The 25,469-nt window shown below is 35.2% G+C and overlaps 1 protein-coding gene across 1 annotated transcript; it reads right to left on the bottom strand.

The window, feature by feature from the left end:
• Positions 1 to 223: 223 nt before the first annotated feature.
• Positions 224 to 10,939, bottom strand: LOC137955730 (3-oxoacyl-[acyl-carrier-protein] synthase II, chloroplastic-like). The gene is made up of 13 exons (XM_068802827.1): positions 10,230 to 10,939; positions 9,382 to 9,587; positions 9,051 to 9,254; positions 8,595 to 8,705; positions 8,411 to 8,506; positions 8,277 to 8,322; positions 8,059 to 8,138; positions 7,544 to 7,612; positions 7,340 to 7,424; positions 6,257 to 6,411; positions 4,518 to 4,598; positions 1,071 to 1,130; positions 224 to 792 (listed from the first exon to the last, which is right to left on the bottom strand). The coding sequence occupies exons 1-13, from the start codon at positions 10,609 to 10,611 to the stop codon at positions 676 to 678; spliced, it is 1,692 nt and encodes a 563-aa protein (XP_068658928.1). The 5' UTR covers positions 10,612 to 10,939; the 3' UTR covers positions 224 to 675.
• Between the last annotated feature and the right edge of the window lie 14,530 nt (positions 10,940 to 25,469).

Genomic DNA, 25,469 nt, shown 5'->3' with positions numbered 1-25,469 from the left:
AACCTGTATATTTGAGAAATAGTTCAAATATTTTATTTCATGTACCAAGAGAGATTCTTTTTTATTGATTGCTTTAGCATTTTTGTCCAGACTGAATTTGTCATTCATCAGGACTGCTTGGTGAAAAGATTAGGCCTATTTTTGTCTGTGAAAAAAACTGACCTTTAGTCGACAAAGTGATGGTTACAGCTTACCACTGACGTTCATAGCAAACATAGAAACAGACTCTGAAACAGTAAAATTTTACAATAGAAGAAACAAGTTCGATATTACAATCCAAAACATTTGGCCCAAAGATGCTAATGCAAATGGGCAGCCAAGTTTAAATGGTCGATTGCGGCAGCCGTTCTGCAACAAAAAAATATGTGAGACTGCCTCGTAATATCAACATCAAAGACCTTTCTAAGCTCAGATCTCATCAAAATATGATTTTCTATTGTCTTCCCTCCAAATCTTTACAGAGTTAATTGAGTCTAATCAGTAGCTTCTTTCATTACCATCTATCAACAAGCAAGAGGCTGAACTAAGATGATCCTTTGGCCTCCGTTCACAGCATTTCACCATAGATCTCAGCTTGGAGTCTTCTATTTTAAAAGGATCAATGTAGGCGTTGTTTTCAAACGTTTTGTTTTCCTTGCTTGTAACTCAGTGGCTCGATTTCCTCAGGCAAAACTTTTACTTGTACGGGACAAAAAGGATGGAAGAGTTGTGACCACCAAACCCAAACGAATTAGATAGCGCTACTTTTATGTCCAGCTTCTCCTTTCTAGGCCCCACCAGCAACTTGGTGTCCTGAAACCGAGTATGTGTAAATCAGATGACCACTATTCATAAACTACAAACTTAAGCAATCAAGAACTAGTCAGAGGGCAAAGTGTTTTCAGGCAAGAATCTAATCTACGCACCACAAGCTAAGTTGTATAGGCCAAGCGAAGTTTCTGGGCATTAGAACATGCCCACTACACGATCTTATACATTTTGAGTCCCTCCAGTATTAGGCAAAAGTTGGGCAACAATCAGAATAGTTTTACTCTTATAGCATATGAGAGAGAAGAGAGAAAATAACGCACCACACCATGATCAGGGTTCTCCAGATTGATATTTGGATGTACCCATCCTGTCCTTATAGCCTGTGAGCATCCAAGATTCCCAGTTAGAACAACATAGATTACATCAAATTTATTGTTAAAGAGGCTAAAGTTGAAAGAACATGAATTTTGATCTAATGCATGCTCAAGATTGACAAAGCAAGACAGGAGAACCACATGTTCCAGAAAAGATTCCTTACACCTACTAGCAGACATCCAGTGGACAGTACCACAAAAACTTACTGCTTATCAGATTTTATTACGATAAAAAACCACAAATATCTGCAAGTGTTACTCAATATGTTTTCAGACATCAGTTGAGCCCTTTACAATGGGACTCCAAAAAGAGAATCTATAGGTTTCCCCTAGGTCTAAGGATCTGAAGATCAACTTCAAATGATCTGACAAGTATATGCAAAAAATATTCTTGTGATGAATCCAGGTGGGGTACAGTTTCTTTTTGATGATTCATATATATATAAATATATATATATATTATGATAATGCGGTACAGTTTCTAGAGAATAAACATTGCACAATCATCATAGACAGTTTTGGGACTGGATAGTGAGATGTTGATCATGGGAATTGCTTACAACTAGAGAAGCCTATCCCCTTTTCTTTCGTCTCAGAAGTTTTTTCCCTTTTTGTTTACCAACAAAAAAAAAAATCATTACAGAAGAAAAAAAGATTATGCAGCTTTTTCTCATTTTTGTGTCATAACAGCAATCATACGTCAGTTCAAACTTAATCTTACTCCTAGCAATTATACGTCAGTTCAAACTTAATCTTACTCACTTCTAGCAATTATATGTCAGTTGTCATATTTATCCAAATTGCTAACGTCCAAAGATGAATCAAGTCAGAACACTCAAAGTTGATTAAGCTACAGTAACAAATATCATGAACAAATTTTTCGTAGATTTGTGAATAAAAAAAGAAAACAAAAGAAATATGTAAACTGGTTAAGTAAACATGCAGTAAATCTAGTAATCTGAAAACTGGTTATATTAGGCTTTGGTCTAGCAGGATCTGAAATGAAGATGATCACCAATTATGTCAAACATCATCATCAATAACACGTTAACTTGTATCATGTGTTCCAGATTCTAGATTCATTTTGACAGCCTTTTCTTTTCAAGAAAAATGAGAACATAAATCTCATTAAGAAAGCCCAAACAGAGGGGCAAACCAGTACAAGAGAGGGAGAATACAAATGCAACAAACCAAGGAAATTACAACATCAATAAAAAATGCAACAAGCACAGCCTTTATGGTGTTGCATTGCAAAATAGTGCAAAATTTCCATTTTTAAAACTTTTTAACACTTCTTTCCACTACTGGACCTAATCTTCAAAGATAATTGCATTCATATATTTCTCATACACCTTTACATCTTATTGGCAGTTGGATAATCCTGATTGTCCTACTGAAAGTCAATGCAAATGTTCTGGACGGTGAAGAGTTTTACCTTTCAACAAATTCTATAATACAGAAAAAAAACACACAAACCTCTAATTGAAGTATTTTAGGAGGAGACTGTAAATCTGGAGTTGGGTTATATTACCACTACCCACCAAACAACAACTAAATATTAAAGAGCAGAACTTTCTTAACTTTCCCATACTCCTCGAGTCCAGATTCCTTTCTAAATGAAAAGAAATGGAAATTTAGTTCTCTTAGTTCACTACCTTGTACTTGCCTAGCAGATCTGGCCATCTTCACTACCAGCTCTAGTTTTTCTTCCTTTTCTTCAAAGCCTGCAGTCAACAGCAGCCAGACCTGGCTGATGCCCATTGTGTGCAATCTCTCTCATTTTCTCCACCTTCGGCTGTTTTTTCTTCTCTCTCATAATTAATTCCATGAAATAAAAAAACTGGAAGGCTACACTTTGGAGACTGCAACTCCATGAATAGGAAGCACATATTTTACTTGTTGAGTTACAGGAAGCAATAATTCAGTAATGCTATTTTAAAGACAATAACAACCAAACAAACCTATGAGATATCCAAATAAATAAAGGTACAAGAACACAAAGTTTCAGCTGTGAAGTCAATGCATGTCAATGCTTCAGAAAGTTGAGTAAATTTGACCTATGCCGGTGCTCCATAAAATATAACATCTAAGACTGATCAGAACAGAGGTCCCTCGGACTATGGAAACACCCTTGAGTGCAGCAATTCTCAGATTAAATATTTGACTAGGCAGGAAAACACACAAAAACCTGCTGTACTCTCTAGCCCACCAACACAACCACAAAAAACCGGAAGCAAAAGGAACTGTTTCAATCTCTTCTTGATGTTCAAAAGGATACTAAATGTAATTCTTTGCCTTTTACCCCTGATTAGTAACAAACTTATTGGAGAAATCAAAATAATATGAACCAAAATCACAACTAACAGAGAAGTGATTACAAACTATAGAAGTGAGAGTAGTTTTACAAAATTGAACCTATGTGTTTACAACTTAAAAGTGCTAATAATAGTGTTCATAACCTAGAAGCACCATTATTTTTTCTAATCAAGCAGAATATAAAATTTGTCATGATAAATGCAAATACAAACTCCTCAGCAACCAAGAGGACTTATCGACTCGCCTATAAGCTTGGCGACTATGATTTGCACATGCTGATATATGTCTGTTGAGTTTTTTAGGTTAAGCTCAGTTCCATCCCAAAATGACTAACCCCTTAAGAGGCTTTTTGCTCAACTTTATAACCCATTAACTTTTCTTCTCATTTTTCAATATGGGAATTTTCCCCACTCAACACTGCCCCTCGTGTCCAAGCTTACACGTAACGGGCCTGACACGTGGGCACAAACACTCTTAATGAGGTACACTTAACTCCTCCATGGAGCCCACAACACACAGACTCCTACCTCATGAAACCCAAAACACATAGACTCCAACCTCATGAAACTTACAACACACGGATAACCTAGAGAGCACAAACTGGGCCGAGTCCACACACACAACCTGCTATTGAGTTTTTTTTGGGTTGAACCCGGTTCCATCCCAAAATGACTAGCCAATTAGGAGGCCTGTTGCTCAACCTTTTAACACATTAACTTTTCTTCTCATTTTTCAATGTGGGATTTTTTTCCCACTCAACAATATCATTTGGGGACTAACTATGACATGTTGGTAGAGTTAAAAGGCAGACAAGATAACCCACTAACCATATTTAGACACACTTCTCTACACTTTTTTTTAAGAGCAATATAACTATGCCCATGGGAAAAAAACACACACTTAAGAAGAAGGGCTCTTGCAAGGAGAGATTGAAGGCTTCAAACATTGCTTTCTACAGTTAGGACACACCTAGGATAATAATGGAATTACTCTTCTTTTCTTTCATCATTTTCCCAAACCATTAAAGACATTATGTCAGGGATCAAAATAAGTATAGAAAAACATAAACTTTCTCACCTGTACGGTTGCAACAGCTTCAACAGCACCTGCAGCTCCTAGTAGGTGCCCGATCATGGATTTTGTAGAGTTCACTTTAAGCTGCAAATGTTACATAAAAATCAATAAAAGCAACAACCAGACCAAAATATTTACGCATGTTTTCATTTGTTAAAACCACGAGCTTTTTTTTTCCTTTTTTATTAAATACAATGAGAAGATGATTTTATTAAGAGAAAAGAAGGGATAACGAATACATGGAGAACACTATAGAAGCCTCGTTCTTGGTAGAACCCAAGAAAAACATAAACCAAATTATCGGGACACCAAAAATGCTAAGAAAGCAACTATGTTCAATGTCCAAGGAGCTCTATGATGCTAGCACAAAGCCCCACAATCACCAACTCATAACCAGCTGCTTTCCTGAAGCTCATGATCATTGTCTAAACCCAGAAGATAATGGTTGCCATTTCAAATCTGAAGCTCATGACAATGCGTATGTTTGTTCATAAATTGGTTAATATCTGAAACAAACCTACATGAAAACACGTATACTTGACAGCGCTGTTTACATACATCTCAAATTGCATACCAGTTCTTGGTGCTCTCCATATATTGTGAAGACCCACATGCTGGTTTTATAGGTAATTTAACAACCTGACCATCTGATGGATGGAATGCAGTTTCCCACAAATTGTAAAATTTGCATTAAAACAGGAAAACATTAAATTGATACATGAAAATATAAATCACAGATCAACATATATAAATATGTGTATATAGGAAAAAAGAGTATAAATCAAAGTCCTTCTAAATTAAGTGCATCGATTATTAGTTTAACCTACCAATTTAAATTAAATACCCTAAAAAAACTTGATTTATTTTTATTATATATTTATTTCTCATCTCATGCATCTATGAAGGGTCCGGCACGTGAAATCAGCAACAACAAAAAATGTGGTGCAATTAATACCAATTGCCATTGGTCATCTCACACACATACACACACACACACAAAAAAAAAAAAAATTATTTGGAGTTCTGTTAAAGGGAGTTTGTAGATAATAAGCAGAATAGCACTATGACATCTTATTTCTATTTGATAATCTAATGTATGCAAAACTAGCCAAAATTCATAGACAAAGAAAGTAGTTCTTCTAATAACTCCTTCAGGACATAATCTTTCCCCAGGGGAAAAACTTGCACCAGAAAGTACATTAACATCTAACAGAATCCCATTAGAAATTTATCATTTAAAAAGAAAAATTCTATTTGAAAGTTTTCCTCATTCAAAAACAAAATATATTGGAAGTTTTACTAAGAGAGTTCTATTTTCTTACAACCAATTTCTTGCTTTTGTATATAAATGAGAGATCTATTTGTTGTGCCTACACTTAGACAAACAGGAATCAATCTACGTGGTCCACCTAAGGCTAGAAATTGACCTGAACCAAAATGCAACCCATGTCCACACCTACGTAGGACAAGCATGAAGAATCTGTTGTCTTATCACTTCACATCTCTTGTCTTCCATAAAGCGATAAGAGTCAAGATTAAGCTACTCTCATAAGAAAAAAGTGGGAAAGACACAAAAACATTTTGGTCAAAGGAAAAAGTTTCCTGTGCAGTTATTTTCCTGTTTGTTTCTCAGAGACACAACAACACGTTTCAGATGAAACCTGGTGTCCTTCAGCACCAAATGAAGATCATAGTTGATGCCCAAACTATAAAGTAATCTAGTTTGTCATCCATTTACATACCTCAGGGTTCTGTCCAAAGCAGCGGATCAGGGCCTCATATTCTTTCAAATCACCAGCTTGTGTTGAAGTAGCATGAGCATTGACATAGTTAACATCTTCTTTATGCACCCCTGCTTGAGATAAGGCCTTCTCTATGCAGAGAATGACTCCTGTGCCTGAATGAAGTCCATTTTCACAATTAGTGGTAGCAGCAGAGGAGGGCAAATTAAGAAACTACACCCACCAACCTTATTTATAGCAGGATTGTCAGGTTTTGACCACACCAAACAGGCATCAGTTTGGGTGAAAAAGTAACGCAGGGACTGTGATCATGATATGTAAAACCCAGCCCCAAAAAAATTAATCTAGATGACATAAAATACATCCATACAAATATACGGGTGTGAGGGAGTGTCTATGTAATTCGAAAAAATAGAAAAATTAAAATAATATGGTTTTGTGGGGCTCTGCAGGGTGCAGGGATGGCAACCAGGCAGATTAAATGGGGAACCCATGCCAACTGGACCCCCTTGAGGGAGGGATGGGTCTCATTTTACCCTACAGGTGGGAGGGGTATCCCCTTAAAAACCTGTAAAGGGTAGGGCCAGAGACAGGGTTAGCCCTAAAAGCCCGCCAGACCTGAGGTATATGAATATATAATTTATTTAAGAAACATAACCTTTATTTTACTTCAAATGACAATATAAAAGGTAAAAGAAAATTGAAATAATAAAATTGTAGGTACTAATTATGAGTGACATCGTTTGATGTGGCATGAGGCAAGTGGAAATGGAGCAGGGTTTGCGGAAAAGTAACGGGGTTAATGGAACCTGACGAGTTTGGCAAAGGGACAGGATTTGCCAATGCATTGGAGACAGGTTTGAAAATCCAAACCTATCAAGTTTTTCGTGGAGACGGAGGCAGGTTTGCCGGGATGCATCAAGATTGAGGCAGGATGGGGTTACCCCAAACCCAACCTCAACCCAATCCATTGCCATCCCTAACAGGGTGGGGTAGGTCACAGGTGTAGTCAAGTTTAAAACCACATCGTGTTCCCGCCCTGCTGCCATCCCAGCAAATGGCGAATGATTTATGCTTCTATACCTTCTGGATGAGGCTCAGTCATGTGATAAGCATCACAGGTGAAGCTTCCTCCAAGAAATTCGGCATAGATAGTTGCGCCTCTTCTCTGCATGGTCCAAAATCAAAACTTAAGAGATGAGAAGATGAGAAAATAAGAAACAATAAGTCAGTTCATTATTCAAAAAGATATTCTGAGCTCTTGATGTACAAAGAGAACAGCAGAACCTTGGCATGTTCTAGTTCCTCCAAAAGTAGGACCCCAGCTCCTTCTCCCATAACAAAACCATCTCGCTCCTGCCAACCAAGCAAGTAGTTGAAAATCAGAACCTAGCATATGGACTTGTGAGGACAGATATTACTCAATGAATAGCTTTGGCAATCAGATTATAACCTCAATATGACCAAATCTCGCACTGACAATACCAGTGAAAATCAGGCAAACTCATGGAATTTGGCCATACATAGACAAGACATAGCATTAGAATTTTTAGTCGAAACTCCAACTTAACAATATTTCAGCTGTGAACCACAAGAAAGTGATTTTAAATGTCAACTTTCTTACTAGGAATGACTTCCTAACATCGTACAACTCTCCCTTAACAATTCTTATGCACAAGAGAAAGTCATGACAGCATTCATTTACACAGGGAATGACGAAACCACATCCTCTAAAGTAAAAGAAGTTTTCAAATCAAAGTGATAAAGAAAGGAATGGAAATCAAGCAGTAGTATCTACATACAGCATCCCATGGTCGAGATGCTTTAGTTGGGTCATGATTTCTCTGGGAGAGTGCTCTGCATGCTATGAAACCTCCCAAACCTGCACATAAGACCAAAATCATAATATCAAGCTAGCATCTCAATGATGTGTAGTTGTCCACATATGCACTCAAAAATGATAATCATTCGTAAATGATAATCAAGAGGTCATCACAATAAAAAGCAAAGATGTCAGTACCAATAGGGATGATTGCTGCATCAGAACCACCACAAAGCATCACATCCTGCAAGGATTTTCAACTCAACAAGTCTACATATGGCTAAAATATTTAAACCATTGACTAATCAAGAGTAAAAGCATGAGCAACTTACAGCTTCACCTCTGATAATATGATTTGCAGCATTCAATATACAAAAATTGCTTGTGGCGCAAGCAGTTGAAATTGAATAGTTAGGCCCCATCCATCCCTGAACTCACAATGTAAGTAAAGAAGGAAAGAAGAAGAAAATTAGAAAAAAAGTAAATTTAATTTTCAGTTATCTAATAACAGCTTACCAGATCCATTGCAAGCATTGCAGAGCCCATATTAGTAGTTGCAAAGGGAACACAAAATGGATTCATTTTCTTGTAAGAGATCCTTAAAGCTTCTATTGCATCATTGAAAACCTATATCGATTTCAGCATCAAACATGAATGGATATTAATAACCACGAAGCAAATGGTATACCGTACAGTGATCACATTTACAGCAATGATGGTCTAGCACTAAAAAAATTAACCGGCTAAACCTATATCAGATAGCACACAGAATATCTGGTGTCATTAGATATTCATATTTCATCATTATTTTCAGGATGCAAGGTCAAATTAATGAACAATCTACAAAAGAGAAGTAACAAAAAAAAAGGATTTTTACATCTATTTAAAACGTTTGAATATTACTAAATCTATCAGAAGGACAACTGACATTACTCCTTGCACTGTTTTGCAAAGTCTAAGTCTACTTAATACCTTCATTCCGCCCATTGCAGAGCCAATGAGAACCCCACATTTGGTTTTGTCCAGGGCCTTCATAAACTCCTCTGTCATGCCACCATCTGCCAGAGCTTTCTTACCTGCAGTTAGCATGTAAAGCATGAACTTGTCCATCCGCTTAGAGAGCTTTGGGGCAACCCATCCATCAGTTGAGAAAGATTTGATTTCTCCTGCAATTCTCTGTAACAATACAAATAATTTTTTTGTGATTTTTTGAAATGGTGATAATCTGGGCTAGCCAACAAAAAAATTTGAAGAAACATATGCTTCAACGTGAACCTTTATGATGTGTAAGATTATAACATACCGTAGGAAAATTGGCACATTCAAAGGCTTCAATCTCAGTTATACCACTCGCACCCTCAAGGAGATTATTGTAAAACAGATCAGGCTCATGACCCAGTGGGCTCACAACACCCATCCCAGTCACAACAACCCTCCTTTTCTTTGCAATATTTCTCTTCTTTATTGTAACTTCCTTTGGAGGCTCTACTGCCACAGCCATCGCATTTCCTGACAAACCACAAATGTAATACCATATAAGCTGAAAGTATAATAGTGAATGTCCTAAAACGAAACTCACTGTTTTTTGTTTTAGTAACTAATTTGATAAATAAATAAAGACAGCAATATTTATTCCAGAAACGCCAAATAAAATCCTCAACTAGGACCAGGATCAGGATCAGTTATAAAGTAGTAAAAGCCTGCAATCTTTATCTTCCACAAGATATCCCAAATCTTGCATAAGCAATGTGATAGATTAAAGCTCATCTAATCTGAAATTAGGTAGATAACCAATAAAAAAAGTTAATAGAAATATATAATTTCAAGTAGTCATTACACAGAACTGCTCATCGGCGACTACAATGAGTAAACTAGTGTCATGTTTAACGTTTGAGGTTGTCAAGGTAGGAGCACCTTAGCACCACAATTTAGAGAGGTATCAGTAAATCTCCCCAACGGCATATTCTAGCCACTCATTAATATTTGCATAAAAAAATAGCTAAAATAATAGTCGTAACAATAAATCCAAACGGTTGTCCAAAAACCTTTAGCAGATATTTTATCAACAAGAAAATGATTCACAGGAGAGTAGAACACACAGGCACAAATACAGAAACAAAAAACTGTTCAGCCCAATTTCGATAAATCTACCTGAGGCTGCAGCTGGATTGATCCTTTCTCGCCGTCGAGCGGACCCCATCTTTGATCCGAACAAGGAAAATCCATTTTCGCCAAACAATACAGAGGATGATGACCATTTGCTTGAGCTGTAATAAGCTTCACAGGGTTCAAGAGCCAGGCATGAATTCATAAGCCCCTGAAACTTGGATCCGCAGAACGACGAAATGAAACCGGTAGCGAAACTCTCCCCACCCGCTTTGGCCACAACTCTCCTGCGCCGCGCCCAACTGCTCAACCTCTTCGAAGACGAAAACACGGGTATTCTCGGAGAACTTTCTTGCTCACAAGCCACGGACATGCATGCAGCAACGAGCCATGTACAGAGAGGAGAAGCAACTGAAGAGGCTGCCATTGTAGTTGAAAGACGACTTGAAAACCAGAGCCCAAATCGACAACTCAGACAAAGAAGACAGCAATCAGGAGGTTTCTAGTCCAGCAAATGCGATCTAGTGAGAGAACAACAGGCCCTCCACGAGTAAAATGTAACGGAGTTTTCCTGGGTTCCTCCGGAAAGAAAAGATATCGATCTGCAATCTGGGAAAATCCCAGCAAGAAGTAATGAAACGTCAACCTCACCGCAAATGCGAGTTATCAATCTCTCTCCCAGAGCGAACACGCAGCAACCTTTCTTGAACCGAAGCTCCGCTGTCGAAAGCAGCGAGAGAGACTGCCACAAAATGCAAAATGTTTCTTATACAAAAAACGGACAAACGCTCAAGAGGACCACTGACGAGGATACTCAGAAAATGGAAAATAAGATTTTCTTTTTATTTTCTCTTCAACTGTGGTATGCAGATGTGAGGAACACAAATTTTGGAAGAGCGGTAAAAATCCTAGTACTAATAAATGCTACAAAACGCAGAATTTTTTTTTTTCCCAGTGGAAACATATTACAGAGTGATGACAGATAAATACAAAGAGAACGGGGAGCTGTGAATCACACAACGTATTAACGCCAAAATAAGCATGTGACGTTTCAGTTTTTTTCCTTTTTTTTCACTCGGAGAAAGTACAAACTAAAAGTATTCATAAGGGTTCTCAATTTTTAGTAAAAAGAAAAACATTTTAAAAGAGTCCACTGAGTCTACGTCAGTGGCTCGCAAGACCTTTCCAAATTATGCCCTCACCATGGTCAACTCGAGAGCATCGTTAAATACTAGCCCCGCGGTAATCTCTAGTGTAAGGCAAAGCTATGTATGATTTGCTACTACGGACACGCTGAACGACAAAAATAAATAAATTATTTTTTACTATTTATTTATTTATTTATTTATCAAGTCCAAATTTCTACTCCACCAATTTCGCAACTGTGATTTGTATCAATAATTATCTAACAGATGAAATTAAACAAATAAAACTACCCAATTAAACCACTTAAAGAAATCCATTGAATAAAAGGGATTTCTGAGCCACTTAGTATGCAATTAATTTTGAGCCACTAAAATTAGGGGAAGCAGAGTCAGAATTAAAATTGAGACTCGTTCCAGACTGTCCAGTGTCAGGCCCAAGTTGAAACTCTACTGTATCGAGCACAGAGGATTCAGAATTTTCTAAGCCACTTAATATGCAATTAACATGCAAGAAATCTTGAGCCTGTAAACAGAGGGGAAGAAGAAAACTCTAATAATGTCTCATTCAATGGCATCAACATTTTTATTGACCTGGATGATCTGTTTTCCTTTCCAGTAACACGAATCACATTTTCCTTTTTTCTGATAAGCAGCAACAATGTGTCACACAAGGCTCGGACTTCAGAAAGACGTTTAGTTTTTCTCAAGAAAGGGGTAAACAGAAGTCAGATACTGGTAAACCGAACTTCAACTTTCTCAACCAAATAGACAAAGGTGGATTTCGTCGAACAAGTAAAGAGCAGACTAGAGGGGACCAAGCCAATGTATCTCAGCCTGACGTAAGAGGCGCATTCCCTAAAGCATTTATTAATTGAACAGAAGAAAACAAACAAACAGGCAACCAACCATTATGCTTTCGAGTAATTGATATGAAACCCCTTTCCGCTCCCTCAAAAGTCTGAAATCATAATACCAAAAACTGTCTTCTGCGATGGGAGAATAGGATATGCCTCACCAAACTTCTTCCACATCAATTAAAAAAATTTACAAATAATCAACGGAGTCAAGACACAGAAGCACGGAACCGACGTTTAGATAAAAGTATATTAATCGCAGGAAGGAATCCTGTGGAGAATAGGAGAATCTAGAGATGCTCACAGAACTGATAAAATTATTAGCCACTGCTTGCACAAGCGCGAGAGTAGCTGCGTATAGGTGGGAACAAAGTGTTCCAAGCTTACTGGAATCTTTTAATTAAGAAGAAAACGGTGAGAGAAAGCATTTTCGATCGTGGAAGGATGGGAACACCATTAAAAATAGAAAACCAGCAATCAAAATTTACGGAGCAGAGAGAGAGACTCACGTGAGAGAGTTCAACATCAATACGAGAAGGCAAAGAGGCGAACCACCGGATCGATGAGTACTCGACCTCCAAGAAAACGAGTGGTGATGGAGATGAAATTGTTATCGAAGTTATTTCTTTGTTCGTCTTGTGGATGCTTTTAATGCCTGGGGAGGCTGCAGTTGAAGTTCCAGAAATTGACACGGTTGGTGGTGCTTGAGGGCGTAGCCGTGGAAGGAGATCCTCGTACACTTCACAAATCCAATTATTACTAAACACGTATCAAACCGATTTGAGGTTCGCTCCTCTTCCTCGTTACTTTCATGGGACCGCCGGTTCGCCACTAATGGTACCGGCATATGCGTACCAGAATGTGCCCTCGTATCTCGGGTACAAACATATGTACCCTGTGTTACATATTATGTGTCCGCCGTCATACTACCCTTTGACATTGCAAGAAAAAAGTATATTATAGCCAAACATTATTATTTTATAAATAGTAATAGTAAAATAATATTATTAAGTATGATTTTCTATGCATAATTTTTATTTTCCTTCTTTTTTAATGTTAATTGATATTATGATAGAGTCATTTAATAATAAATATTGTGCTCATTTCTCTTATATTTTTGTGTTAATTAAATTTAAATTAATATAAATTTAATATTAAACTAGGACTAAGTACTAAACTAACATTAAATATTATAATAATTATTTTCTAATAAATAGTAAATATTAACTATTAAAATTAAAATAAATATTAAATACCAATTATATGTATCAAATATAAAAAAATAAAGATTAAAAATATTAGACATTGCAAAGTATAGAGGTGTTTGTTTGTAGATCATCTAAGTATATGTAATAATGCATCAAATGTGAAATTTACCCAAAAATAAAAATCCAATATATGCATTTTTTATTTTGTAAAACTTGAATTTTTAGAAGAATATACGTAAAATAGCTAAATAACATCTCGAACACCAAATGGCATACTAAATAATTTTGAAGCATCATGGATTCCAATGAGAGTGAAAATATGTTGAATATCCAAAGGCACATTCTATAGGACTCTAAAATATGAAGCTATCAGGATGTGTTTTTCTATACGTTGTATGGTTTTAATGAAATCACTTAATCATTCTATATGTCAGAGGTGGTCCTGGGTTAAGTACTCTACTTTTCGCACCTAACAGACCGGTCTTTTGGGTTGTATTGGCTAGGCGTTTGACACGGTATCAGAGTTAGGCACTACGTTCCGTGTTCGAATCCCAGAAGGGGCAACCTAGTTTCCAGACTAGTGTGGTCCGCGATCGTGGGCCGTCGTGGATGTCAACCGGGGGGAACGGTGGATGTCAGAGGTGGTCCTAGGTTAAGTACTTTGCTTTTCGCACCTAAGAGACAGGTCTTTTGGGTTGTATTGGCTAAGCGTTTGACACTCTAAGTTGTTTATTTAATTTGTTTTGTTGTCATGTGATGTGTAAGTTGGCCAAATTTATCGTTTTTTTAAAAAAAAATTATAGTGTACATTAGAATAACTTGTTAATTAGGTTGAGATATGTCCTCAATAAATTCCATTAAATGTTGGATGATGGTAAGTTCAAAAGGAAGAAGGAAATAGTATTGACTACCATAGTGGTGAACCATTTTTTTCATGAAGGCACTTTAGTTATTTCAAAGTAAGATTTAGTTATTTCAAAGTTTTAGCTTTGTCTCACTTCTTCACATTGCCTACCTTTAATAATATGCAAAAATCCATTTTTGACTTCTCTCTTGTTTCTTAAAATAATGTCTTTGTTAGGTCTGATTTTTGGACAACCTAAATTTCTTCCTTCTTGTTTTATTTTCCTAAATGACCTAATATGAAGACAAGTTCCATGTGAATCATATTTTCCTAGGTTGTTTTTTCTTCTCTGTTATGCAAATTGGAACTCTCTTCATGCATACACTCTCACAAGTTAACGTATCTTATTGAGTACTTCCCAAATTTTGATTTTTAATTTCCCTTCATTTTTAAAATTTTGATTAACTTTTGGACATTTGGAAATTCTCATTTAGTTAGACACGATCCATCTAGATGATGATTGTATTTTAGCTCTTTTTCCATGTCTACAACCTATTCATTGGGTCAACCCTATCGAGTGGCCACTTGCTAGAACTTTTTGTTTCAATTCATTAAATCCATTGTTTGATCAAATTTTTTTAGGAACTTTTGATTTTTACATACAACTGAACCAATCTTTCTATTCATAGACCCATCGTTAGGTCAGTTATTGTTGGGAACTATTAATTTTTACTTATAACAGTTAGACAACTAATAGTTATTCAAGCGATCTATTCCAATAGAATTTTCTTCATTTGTCTTTTTCCTAGTTTTGCTTACTATATTAATTGTGGTCCCTATGAACATTTTAATGCTTATAGTACTGGGATTCCTAGACATTTAGGAGGGTCATCCTCTACTCTAAGACCCTCATATACATTTCTAATAATATTTTTCAATCTTGTCGGGTCTCCTGGACAACTGCTAATTTTTAGATTTTTGCTAGATTTTTATATTGTATACCCAAGATGGTAAAGTTGCTAGATTTACCATGAGACTTAGATTCCCATTTTTAGAGAGGATTTGTACTAAATCATTACAATCTTGAATTTTACATGGTTATGTTCCTACCCAAAATAGTGTTTAATTAAAGAAATCTAATGTTCTCATGGCTCTAAGCACTCAAGCCATTCAATTTCATATATTTAACCAAGCATTATCATCAAGCATCAAGTTATTTTACAACTCAAACCAAGATTTCATATTTTATTGTTTAGCCCTTGAAAAATTCAATGATGGCTATCATGACAATAATGTAATTTGATTTTCTTATCAAGTTTTCTCATTGGGTGAGGAAGTTGACTCATCTCTTCATAGCTGCCAAATTTCGATGCTTATTCATCAATTGAAGTTTTGTCAAGGTCACTTTTCAATCATTCTAATACCTTTCGATCTTTGAGTTTCATGAGGATGTGCCTGTGTGCTTAAAAAAACTAAAAGGATAAGCTGAAATTAAATTGATTATCTTTGATTCAAGACCTTTATCAACTCAATTAATGAGTGTGTTCTAACTTATGTTTATGATTCCGTTTGTCATCTCATTGCAAAATGAACAACTATGCACATATTGTGCAATTCATAACTTGATCATTTTCCATGAATCTTATAGTTTCGATTACAATTTTGAATTGAGTTATGACTACAATTTTTAGTTTGTCAAAACTATAATATTCATAGAAAATGACCAAGTTATAAATTGCACAATATGTACATAGTTGTTTATTTTTCAATGAGATGACACTCTCAAGACTTTGAATATAATTCACACGAAGTGCATTTAGTTCTATTTTGGCTATCAACGACATTCGTGCCTATAACATACATAAGCATACTCGTAGCTCATTGTTTCACTTGGATCATTATCTTCCCTAACCATTGTGAAGTTGAGGTACATGCTACTCCGTTTTGTCTATACCGAGCATTTCTAGGAATTCCTTTCTTACACTAAATTTGTTTTTTTTTAAATGCAAATGCATTTCTACATCTTAGACTAACATCTTAAGAGGCTTGATTTTCTTTTTTATTGCCTTATTTTGTTGTTAAACTTGGGGATGTTGTCCTAGAAATTATTCTGAAATTTTCAAATAAATTTAAATTTCTAAATTTACAAAATAAAACAATTAGAATACTTATCGCTTTGTGAAAATTCTTTCAATGTTTGATGTTCACAAACCTCTTTAACAATTGCTCCTTGATCGTATGTCCCTCTCTCATGAGATGGGGTAGAGTTTGATTGAGGATTAGTGTGATTTCAAACATGACATGCAATAAAGCGAGGTCCACCAAACCCAAATTCTAATAAAGGTTTATGTAAAAATATCTATAAAAAATATATGAGATGGGGTAGAGTTTGATTGAGGATTAGTGTGATTTCAAACATGACACGCAATAAAGCGAGGTCCACCAAACCCAAATTCTAATAAAAGTTTATGTAAAAATATCTATAAAAAAATTTAAAATAGTTATGTGTAAAACCATTTATGGAAAATAGAATATCTATAATTTTGAGTTCATCAATTATTTTTTGGGTTTATTGATTTCTATACAAATTATAATTTTACTCCTAGGATGAGTTTTTCTTAGAATAAAATCTCCCAAGTATGTAGAAAATATGAATTCTTCAAATTGGCTAGTTACATCAAATAAAGCTTTATCTGGTCGTTTTTCGCTCCAAAAGAATCACATAGTCACACAAAAGTTGGGTCAATTTAAAAAATTAAAGGAAGTGAGATCCGAAGATGAACATATTAATGTTCTCATGCCCCAATTACCCACTCAAGTGGTTACCCATCCTATGTGCTATAAAAGCACAATATTGTATGGTGATGTGACATTAAGGCCCTATTAGTGCCATTTGTAAGTGAAATGTATTTCACTTACATTGGGTAAAATACGCTAAAACCCGTTAGTGCCCTCTATAAGTTGGGAGGGAAAGTAATTTACAAATGTAATATAATTTCCCCCGTTTTATGCATAATGCGAGGGAAAGTGAATTCAAAGGGGTCGAGCTGTGAATTCACTTTCCCTCCATCAATTACATCGGGCTCGGGCTGTCGAGAGGGCTGTCAAACGAAAGGGTTTTGGAGAAAAAAAATTCAGCTCCTCTCTCGCTTGCGACCTCGGTGATTTCAATTGCCCCCTCTACGACCTCTCCCTGATGCTCGACTCTCTTCCCCTCGCCGTCCCCAACATTGACGACTTCTCTCCCCTCTCTCGCTAGTGAGCTTCGGTGATTTCAATCGCCCCCTCTGCGACCTCTTCCGGGCGCTCAACTCTCTTCCTCTCACTATCCCCATCACCGACGACCTTCGACAACTTCTCTCCCCTCTTTGTAACCTCTCCGGCTCAATTTGAAAAAAACTAGGGTAAAACCTTCTTCCTAGAAATCGATGGTTATTCTTGTTATTGTTTCTGAATCGTTCGTTTGCTTCTTGTTTTAATTTTTGGCTCCATTTTCGGAATTGTTCTCTACCTCTGCAACCTCTCTCACTAGATTCAACCGTTCTGTTTAGTGAGCTCTAGTCAGAGAGGTGGAGACCTCGCGTAGGTTGACGCAAGCGGCCGATTGGCTGTGAAATTAAATTATTGTTTTGGATCAAATGAGAAGCACTCTGTTAGTAGTATGATTAAATTATTTTTCCCCTATATTCGTTAAAGTCTTTGAGTTTGGATCCTAATGTTGTGTAAGATGGATTGAGTAGCCAAATTTTAGAGTTTTCTAAAATGATCAATTATCTATATGCCCCTTAAGCATTGTAAAAATGCCTACTTGCTTATTCAATCTTTACATAAATTACTTTCATACTTTGTTGTTAGTTTATTTTTACATAATAGGAATACAAAAATACCTACACAATGATATATGAATCTCCATAAGTTGTATCTATGAGTCACTCATTCCAAGTTGGCCCAGACAACTGACATGGGGACCTGTCTTGTACCTTATTAATTTTAGGCAATGATGTGATACAAGGTCCATCAATTACATGATACTTTCAGAAGGTATGCCACTCTTGAGAAACTTTAGTAGATACAGTTCATTTGACTTTCTCTTAGTTTATTGTTTGATTCATATTTAATCTTATAAATCTTGGTTTGTGAATTAGCTTTCTAACTTTATTGATGAAATTGTGTTTTTGTATATCACTTGTAAAAATTGCAATTCTGAAAACTTCAACAACTGAAAAGAACCTCTTGATAAGGTTATTCAACAATCGTTATCATCAAAACCTTAACTAGTTTGATACCGATAAATCCATCTTTTTTCGCCCTATCAATTTACTATTTTTAAGTTGTAAGGTAACCGGGGGGAGGGGGGCGCTGGGTGGTGTGGATTCATCCTTCCTTTTTTTCTTCTCCCCCTCCCTTCTCCTTAATTTTTTTGAAGAACAAATTTTTTTTGATTCATTATCTACTTGTTATGAGTTTTAGATATCTGGAAGGAGGAAAAGTAAAGACAATATGGATGATGAAACTACAAAGAGACCATACGACACATGGATGTGTGACGAAGACAGTAAAATGCTTGATTTACTCATTGAGCAAGTCAATTTGGGTAACAAATTACCCAATGGAGTTTGGAAACATGAAGTTTTCAACGATTGTGTCTATATGTTTAATTTGGACACAACGAACCAAAAGACAGTAGAGCAGTTGAAAAACCTCATGCGGACTTGAGAAAAAATCTATTAGATCGTGAGTACATGCCTCAACACTAGCGGCTTTGGGTGGGATCCAACAACCCAGAAAGTCACTGCAAGTAAGACAGTGTGGCAAGACTACATAAAGGTTTATAAATGTAACATAGAATGTTATGTTTTTTGCTTTATTAATCAGGATTTTTAATATTTTAAGTGATAAATTTTCATGTAGGCACATGGAGAAGCCGATCAGTATAGGCGGGAAGGTTGTCCACTATATGAATTATTGGCTAAGTGGTTGGAAATTCTATTGTCGCGGGGACAATGAGTCAAACAAGCATTGAGTTAGAAGATAACCTTCCGAATACTGTAGAAGGGTCAATGATTGAGGACATAGATGAAGATGATGTAATTAGGGAGATCCTAACACCCAACAGTATAGAGTCTCCAAGTGACTCCACCGAGAAGCAAAACACCAAGAAATGATGGGGATCGAACTTCTGCTACTCGGTGTAGGAAGAGATCCGAACCATTAGTTGAAAATACTAACATCATTGAGGCTATTAACAATATGTCATCAACCATTGTACAAATCTTTAGTCCCGTACAACTTCCATGGTTTGAATCTATCGACGCATTACCTAACTTGCCCAGAAAAGTCAAATTGTGTGCCCCAGAGTCGCTTGACACCAAGGATAAGAAGGATATGTTTGTCAAGATGAAACAAGAAGATCAGTATGATTGGTTGATGGCTAAATTCAATGTAATATAATAGACTTACACAGATGTTGACAATTTTAACCTATATTTACGAGACACATTTGATTTTGTATGAATGACGTTGATTATTGAGTATTTGTGGTAAACAGTGAATGTATTTGTAGTTTAAAAATTTTGTGGGTAGAAATTTCATGTGTTTTTTGTATGCCAAAATGGTTGAAAATTCTTATTGTTTGTGTTCAATACACAAATGTTGTGACTTTTTAATGGTGCAAGTTGTGTTAACATGTTTAGACATAAATAATTGAAGTGTGTTTGAACCATGTTTTCATTATCGAATTTCTAGTATTGTAGGTACCCATAGATAATCTACCAAAATAGGGAGAAAATATGTATTTGTATTGCAACTTACACAGTTGTACTTGTCCTTCTCAATTCATACTTAAATGATTATAATAGGCAAGTACAACATTCATATCATATGGGTGGTCCACGATATTTAAAGAAATCATTAGAAAGATCGCCTATTAAATTTCGAAAAGTGTATAGGATGAATCAAACTATTTTTCTCAAATTGGTTGGAATCTTGAAAAGTAGAGGACTATTATTTGATACAAGGACAATATCAGTAGAAGAATAATTTGCATATTTTTGTATCATTGTTGGTCAACAACAATCATACACTGTCACCTTAGAGATGTTTGAAAGATCAAATTGGACAATTAGTACGTAATTTAACAAGGTGTTCAATGTTATTATCAAACTACAATCCGATTACATCAAGCGACTTTCAAGACATACTCATTCAAAGATCTTGAACAGTGATATCTATTATCCATATTTTAAGGTAAGTAAAAAGTCGTTTGATGTATAATTTTTAATTACTATAAAAATATATGTTTGTATTAATGATTTTTATTAGGATTGTATTAGTACTATTGATGGTACTCATATTAAAGCACATATCCTATTCGATCAACAAGAAAGATTCTAGAACAGGAAGGGTTTTCTCTCACATAACGTGATGGCAACATGTACATTTGACATGCAATTCACATATATACTTGTTGGATGGGAGGTATCAGTAGTTGATTCACGTGTATTGAAGTCAGCATTAACCAAACGAGATAAACTTTATGTTCCTGAAGGTAAATGTCATTTCTCTCTATATAGTCTTTTTAAATTTTTTATTTTTTATTAGATTATAATAGATATATATCTTATTTTAGGCAAATATTATTTGGTAGATATTGGATATGCAAATCTTTCAAGGTTTTTGGCTCCCTATCGAGGGACTAAATTTGGAAATAACACTCCTACGGATGAAAGAGAATTATTTAATCGAAGACACTCATCTTTACATAACACTATCAAGCGTACATTTGGGGCTTTAAAAACTCGTTTCAAGATAATAAAAGATGCCCCTCTTTTTGATTTTGATGTCTAGGTAAAAATTGTGATTGTTTGTTGTATATTGCATAATTATATACGCATGGAAGATTACATGAACTTATTTGAAGATGTAGAAGATGATTCAAGTGATGATTCTGGTGGAGAATATTGTGAAGATAACAATGAAACAAAAAATAAAGACAGTGATAGTAGTGATGATGTTGAGGATGATGTGGACACTCAAAGAAGTACTCATAAGGAGTCTGCAGTACAATCTACAAGAGCATCGTGTTTTCGAGATGTATTAGCAATTCAGATGTGGCAAAATTATTGACTATTATGTTTTAATGCCACTAAATATTTTTTGTGTTGTATTTTTGCATGTACAGTTGTAATTTTTTATATTAAATAGGTGATTGAGTTATATTTGTATTATTTTTATTTTTATTATTACAATGTTTGTGTAGTACGAGGTTTTTAAAATTATTACATATTTAGATATTACAAAATTACTATTAGGTTACAATTTTAATAATATAAAAGTAAGTATTTTTTAATTGTTATATTTGATATATTTTATTTATTAACTAATATTAATTTAATTTTCTGACAGTCAGATATATCAAAATATTTTATTTAATAAATAATCTATCTGCACTTTACACCACACTTTCCATTATGCACACTAACACAAATAAGTATTTTACACTGCACTTTACATTGTACACATTTACACAAACAAGTACTTTACACTGTACTTTCCATTGTGCACATTAACACAAACAAGTACTTCACTTTCCCTCTCACTTTCACTAGGGAAAATACCTCACTTTCCCTCCCACTTTCCCTCTCATTTTCCCCCTGCACTTACAAAGTGCACTTACCCCCCCTAACCCGATACATGGTTTTATGCCCACCATCCCCTATGTGGCTATACATATAAAGGTCCAAGTGAATTGCCCCAATTTTTACCATTATCGACTCAAACAAAATTTTGAGCATGACATTCCATGGATGAGATTTGATATGACACCCACCTCTCAAGAATCAATCACCAAATGGATGAAATCCTTGGAATCAAATAATGCATACACAAATTAGGGAAAACATGTTTTGAGTAAGGTCACATACCAAAAACACAAACAATCTCCCACTTGACCAAAACCAAGTAGAAAAAATTATAATGCCCATACCATTTAAATATTCAATGAACACTTTTAACACTCAATCCCTTAGCAAATGGATCGATAACCATCTCCGCGGAGCTTTTCTTCAAATCACTAGTTGGTTTTCTTTTGCACACCCTCCCTAATGAAGTTAAACATTCCATCAATGTGCACTTATTCTCAAATAAAATTGATAGACCTCATCTTGTGCAATTTTGGTATAACTGGATTCTTCACAATATCCACTTTCAACACAAATTATGATCGAAACACTTCTTGAACCTTAAAGTTACAAGAAACATACTCTGTCTCCATCACAAAAATAATATGACAACAATGTCTTTTATTTTCTATGAATCATCGTTTTTGTCAAAGATCTAGAATAAAACAAGAATGAAATTTTTGAACATCTTGATCATCTAATTATTCATAGTTAGAGTATTCATTCACCAAAGGTGAAGATACAATTTGATCATGACTGTCCTAGTTCCTTTCAAACACCTCATAAACTTGTTTTACCTCTTCTTGTGGTATAACTCATGATCCACTTACTCAAAAAAGTTCGACAAATAGTATCCCAAAAAACTAACTTTTGTGATTAACTTAAAAAAAAAAGAGTTAAATAGTGTTTTGATCCTCAAGAATGCCAAACTAGAAACATATAATAAAACCCTTCTAATAACTTACTGCTTCCTTGAAAGGTGAGGAAAATACTTCATCCACCAAACTCTATATTGTTCTCATGAATGAAGCCAGCTTCTATAAATATATTAGCTTGGATAATGCCAACTTACCTTCAACTTTCATCTTCTACATATACAGGGGAACTTTACTATTTTCTCTTTCAACTTATTGTTTCTTATCCCCTTAACTTTATGAGACAAGATTAAAAAAATTGAAATATTTTAATGACATTGGTTAGGATATTTTTTTGGACCAACAATAATTAAGATTAAATTACCTCAAATTAGTTTATCCATACCAAGACTTGAATAGATGATGCATTAAATATTTTACCACTAAATTTATCCTATCTTTCTTGGGTCGTTCACATTGTAAGGTCACCTTCTATGGCCCTTTTTTTTTTTTAATTTATTGATAGTAAATGTGAATACTCACATTAAAAGTATGGGACATGTAATGTCAAATTGATGTTAAATCCATCGTTTATTTCACCAAATAGTTTAGCATAGCTGATTTTGGTAAGTTATGGTCCAAACCTAATAAGAGGTTCAAGCTTATGTAAAATTGGCTTGCTTCTTTTACCGAAAATTTGAACCAAATTAATTTCATAAGAAAAACCTTTAATATGGTCATTTGCCCATAAACACAAAAACTAGAATTTAGACCAAATTTAAACCTTTTTTATACCCATATTTTGGCTAAAATAACAGTATCTTAATATTTTATCATTTTCTCAATTATTAAGCCAAAATGGATGTCAAGTTGAACCAACTTATTTACAAATGGTCTAGTGATTAGACAAACTATTTTCGGTTCTTCAATTAAGCAACCTATTTATGAAAATACAACTCATGATCCAACTTAATTAGTTTATGCTCAATAAAAAAACTATTATGATACCTCATTCAACCATAATTATCAATAAAATTTAATGACATTATAATGCCCAATCTTTAAACTTGTAAAGCCAATCATTCATGTCTCACATATCATTATTTTGAAATAATCTATCTCAATCGATTACAATAATCATCCTAATAAAAAAATCAAATAAAGATAGTAATATGCAACCATACCCACAAACCATAAAAATATGATCAATTAACTTGTTCAAAATAAATCTTTGATCAGATAAGGTTTTTAAATATTTTCTCAAACCAATTTGAACCAAAGTTATTTGGGTCAATTTACTCTAATTAATTAACTCAAAATATATTAGTTAAAATTTTAGTTCATTCCTTGAATCAAAATCCAATTCACAACTCTATGAGGGGGTCAGACTAGCTTCTTTGAACCTAAACTAGTCTTAATCATTACAACTCGGTCTTAGTAGTTTAAGAATGTAATGGAGCAATTAAAATGTGTTGTTAACTGACTAACATACAACAAATTCAAAAGGAACTGGGGAACAAATAAAACATCAGTAAGGGAAAGTGAGGGTGTAGCAAAGGAGGATCCCTTCCCAAGTACTTTGGTTTGGGATTCATCGGCTATGGTAACAAACTTATTTGATAAACATGTAGAGATGGAATTTAATAGACTCTTCTTACCTGTAAGATGCTCGGAGGCCCTTGACTCAATAATCTAGGATGAAGAGGAGGAAGTAGCAGATTTCATACTTGATGTAGTGGTGGCAACAACAGTAGTAGAGGATGTCTGAGAAGATACCATCAAGGTCTTCATTCTTTGTAATAATTCGTAATAATGATCCATGACAGTTTTCTTGGTTTTCTGTAGCTCAAATTTTTCTTCATTTTTCTCATTGCTATTAACCAAGGTCTGGTAGGTAGTGACCCAATCTGGTTTGCCATTGAAGCTTCCAGCATGTGTCTACTAGATTATTCAGTCCACCACAGTGAGTGCAAACCCGGTTGTCAGACCTTAAAGAACCAGAGCTGGTTCTACCACCTCTTGCTCAACCTCCACTATTAACTGAGGCTTGGTTGGTAGTGACCTAATCTGGTTTGCCATTGAAGCTTCCAACAGGTGTTTACTAGATAATCCAATCTACCACAATGAGTTCAAACCCAATTGTCAGACCTTGAAGCACCAAAGCTTGTTCTACTATCTCTTGTTCGGCCTCCTCTATAATTTCTATCATGCCCTCAAGTGGTAGAAGTTGTACCCCTATTACCCGAGTACATTGCAGATAACACCTCATTGTGAGAGGTGGAAGAAGGGTCCAGTATCCGAAGTAGTGTTACACTTATGTCATCGAATTATGGAAGTGTTGAAAAATTGAGGAGTTGGGTTTTTGCCACTTTAGATACGACTTGATATTTGACAAACAAATAGCCACTGGTAGGGCCTCCCACTGCTTTTCTTGAACTGATATATTAGTGGAATAGGTTTGAGCAACTTTTCACTACTAAATCAGCTATCTGAACCATGCCAAGTAGTCATGTAGATTTTTCACTTGTTTTGTATTAAAGATGCTTGAAAGACATCATATAATTTTTTTTGGTTCTCTATACTTGAATTTAACTTGACACATGTATCCCATATCTACTTGGAGGTTTCAAGGTGAACCACATTGTTGGCCACATGCTCCTCCATGCTATTTATGAGCCAACTAATAACCAATGTATCATTT

The sequence above is a fragment of the Aristolochia californica genome, unplaced genomic scaffold (assembly GCF_029961685.1).
Source record: "Aristolochia californica isolate CCGP_79_NKW_82.1479 unplaced genomic scaffold, dmAriCali1.0.hap1 SCAF_2, whole genome shotgun sequence".
In the NCBI taxonomy this organism is placed as follows: Eukaryota; Viridiplantae; Streptophyta; class Magnoliopsida; order Piperales; family Aristolochiaceae; genus Aristolochia; species Aristolochia californica.
Note: the sequence above shows the minus strand (reverse complement) of the source record. Positions and strands in the feature narration are given on the sequence as shown.

Excerpts from the sequence above, each read along its gene's own strand:
- LOC137955730 (XM_068802827.1), bottom strand. The coding sequence starts at position 10,611 with ATGGCAGCCTCTTCAGTTGCTTCTCCTCTCTGTACATGGCTCGTTGCT. Across the intron at positions 8,139-8,276 it reads TGCAGCAATCATCCCTATTG|GTTTGGGAGGTTTCATAGCA; the intron begins GTACTGACATCT and ends TCTTATGTGCAG. Across the intron at positions 793-1,070 it reads AGAACCCTGATCATGGTGTG|GACACCAAGTTGCTGGTGGG; the intron begins GTGCGTTATTTT and ends ACTCGGTTTCAG.